This window comes from Arachis ipaensis, chromosome B03, assembly GCF_000816755.2.
Source record: "Arachis ipaensis cultivar K30076 chromosome B03, Araip1.1, whole genome shotgun sequence".
NCBI lineage: Eukaryota > Viridiplantae > Streptophyta > Magnoliopsida > Fabales > Fabaceae > Arachis > Arachis ipaensis.
In genome coordinates this window covers 30,823,601-30,825,408 of record NC_029787.2, presented here as the reverse complement: position 1 = coordinate 30,825,408, position 1,808 = coordinate 30,823,601, and the positions used below count along the sequence as shown (strand labels likewise).

At 28.7% G+C, this 1,808-nt stretch overlaps 1 protein-coding gene across 1 annotated transcript in view; it reads right to left on the bottom strand.

Annotated features, from left to right (window-relative positions):
• The window catches only part of LOC107630250 (homogentisate 1,2-dioxygenase), a 5,890-nt gene continuing 4,818 nt past the window's right edge, over window positions 737-1,808 (bottom strand). The window contains exon 9 of the mRNA XM_016333345.2: window positions 737-1,279. Within this exon, the coding sequence (XP_016188831.1) occupies window positions 1,070-1,279 (210 nt within the window). The 3' untranslated portion in view covers window positions 737-1,069. The remainder of the gene's footprint in view (window positions 1,280-1,808) is intronic.

The following is a 1,808-nucleotide window of genomic DNA, read 5'->3' as shown; positions in this document are numbered from 1 at the left end:
ATTAAAAAAAAAAAGAAAATAATGATAATAACAAAGAAGAAAAAAGGGAGGATGAGTTTTGAGTGATGCAAAATTTATCAGAAAATAATACAGAAATTTTTATAACGTGACATAGAAATTTTTTGAATTACACTTATTTGATTGAATTCTTACCATAAATAAAAATAGCACCGAAATTTCATAATTTTAACATCGAAATTTTGTTTAAAAACACATAAATCTCTTCGTTATTGCGGTATTTTTTTTGCTTCTTATTCTTCTTTTTTTCTTTTTTTTTTCTTGTGCTCTTATATCTTCTTTTAGGAATATTATTTCTCATATTAGACTTGAATAAACATGTACTGCAATCTTATTTAGTTAAATGAATGTAGATTTACTCTTATTGGATTGAATTCTTACAGGAAACAAAAATAACACTGAAATGTGTTTAAAGTTTCGATGTCAAAACTAAGATATCTATATGTTATTGTTAAAAAATTTTAGTGTTATTTTTTTAATAAATTTTACATAATTTAAAATTCTTCTTCTTTCTCTTCTTCATCTTTTCTTTTTTTTTTTATCTTTTTTTTTTAATTTTAATTTTTCATAATTTTTTTTGTTTCACTTTCTAACAATAACGATAATGAAAAGGAAGAAAGTAAAGAAATTCAAATGAAAAGAAAAGAAAAAGAAGAGGAGGAGGAAGAAGCGGCAACACCGACGGTGATGACAACCACGATCGCAAAAGAAAACGACAAGAAAAATTACTTGATTTGACTTGCATAAATCCCTTGGTTGTGGATCATTTTTCATTATTATAAGCTTTTACATTTATTTTTCTAAAGGTAAGTGAATTGTGAAACACAATAATACTATATATTATCGCATTTATTTGTAAACAGAGACATACACACACTATTAATACTATGGGTTCTATAACTTCCTGAGCTTACTCCGGATTCGAACCTTTGTGCAACTCTCTGAGGCAGTTGATAATGCCACTGGACCCAGCCTCGGCTGCCTGTATTGTTCTCTGTCACTAACAACCTTTGTGTGTTTTGTATGGGTCACCAACAACCTTTTGAATCCCCTACTCTCCATTATTCTGCAGGTTTGGGACTTCAGATTTCTGATTAAAGTGAGATCTGAGGCCAATCCAGCACTGGTAATAATCATGATCCAAGAATGGTGATTGTAGAGCCCATGGAGTGATGCGGGGTATCAAACACGATTCAAACATAAAAGCCATTGTTTCTGTGATCTTTGAAGGTCCTACATTATTCCCACGTGCAATCGTAGCCTGTAAGTGCACCAATACATGTTATTATTATTCATTTCTCTTTTGGTTGTTATCATAGGTATCAAAGGTCATTGACCTAGACGTGATACTAGTTCATGATAATTAATAAATATATGAAAATATAAAATATTAAAATGTAAATAATATCATTAGATGCCAAAAATAATTAGCAATTAACAGATTATGATGTTCAAAACTGAATGATAAGGGTTTGGTTGAATGTCAAAGAGGTGAGATAAAAGCAAAAAACAGATACGAAGTTCTTTCTAAGAAGAAAGAAAAAATTAACATGGCCCGGAAGAGTCACACCAGATTGGGCGACTTGAGTTTTGCACTTGAACTGGGTTTCATAACAACTAGATTTAGATTCGCAAAATGTATGAAAAACTACTATAAATTTTTGGTAAAAATTTTTTAGATAATTAAAATGATAATAGAGGAATTTTGAGTTTTATAATAAAGTTATAAAACAATATATATATATATAGTTCTTAAAAAACAAATGTAATAAAATTTATAGTATATTACA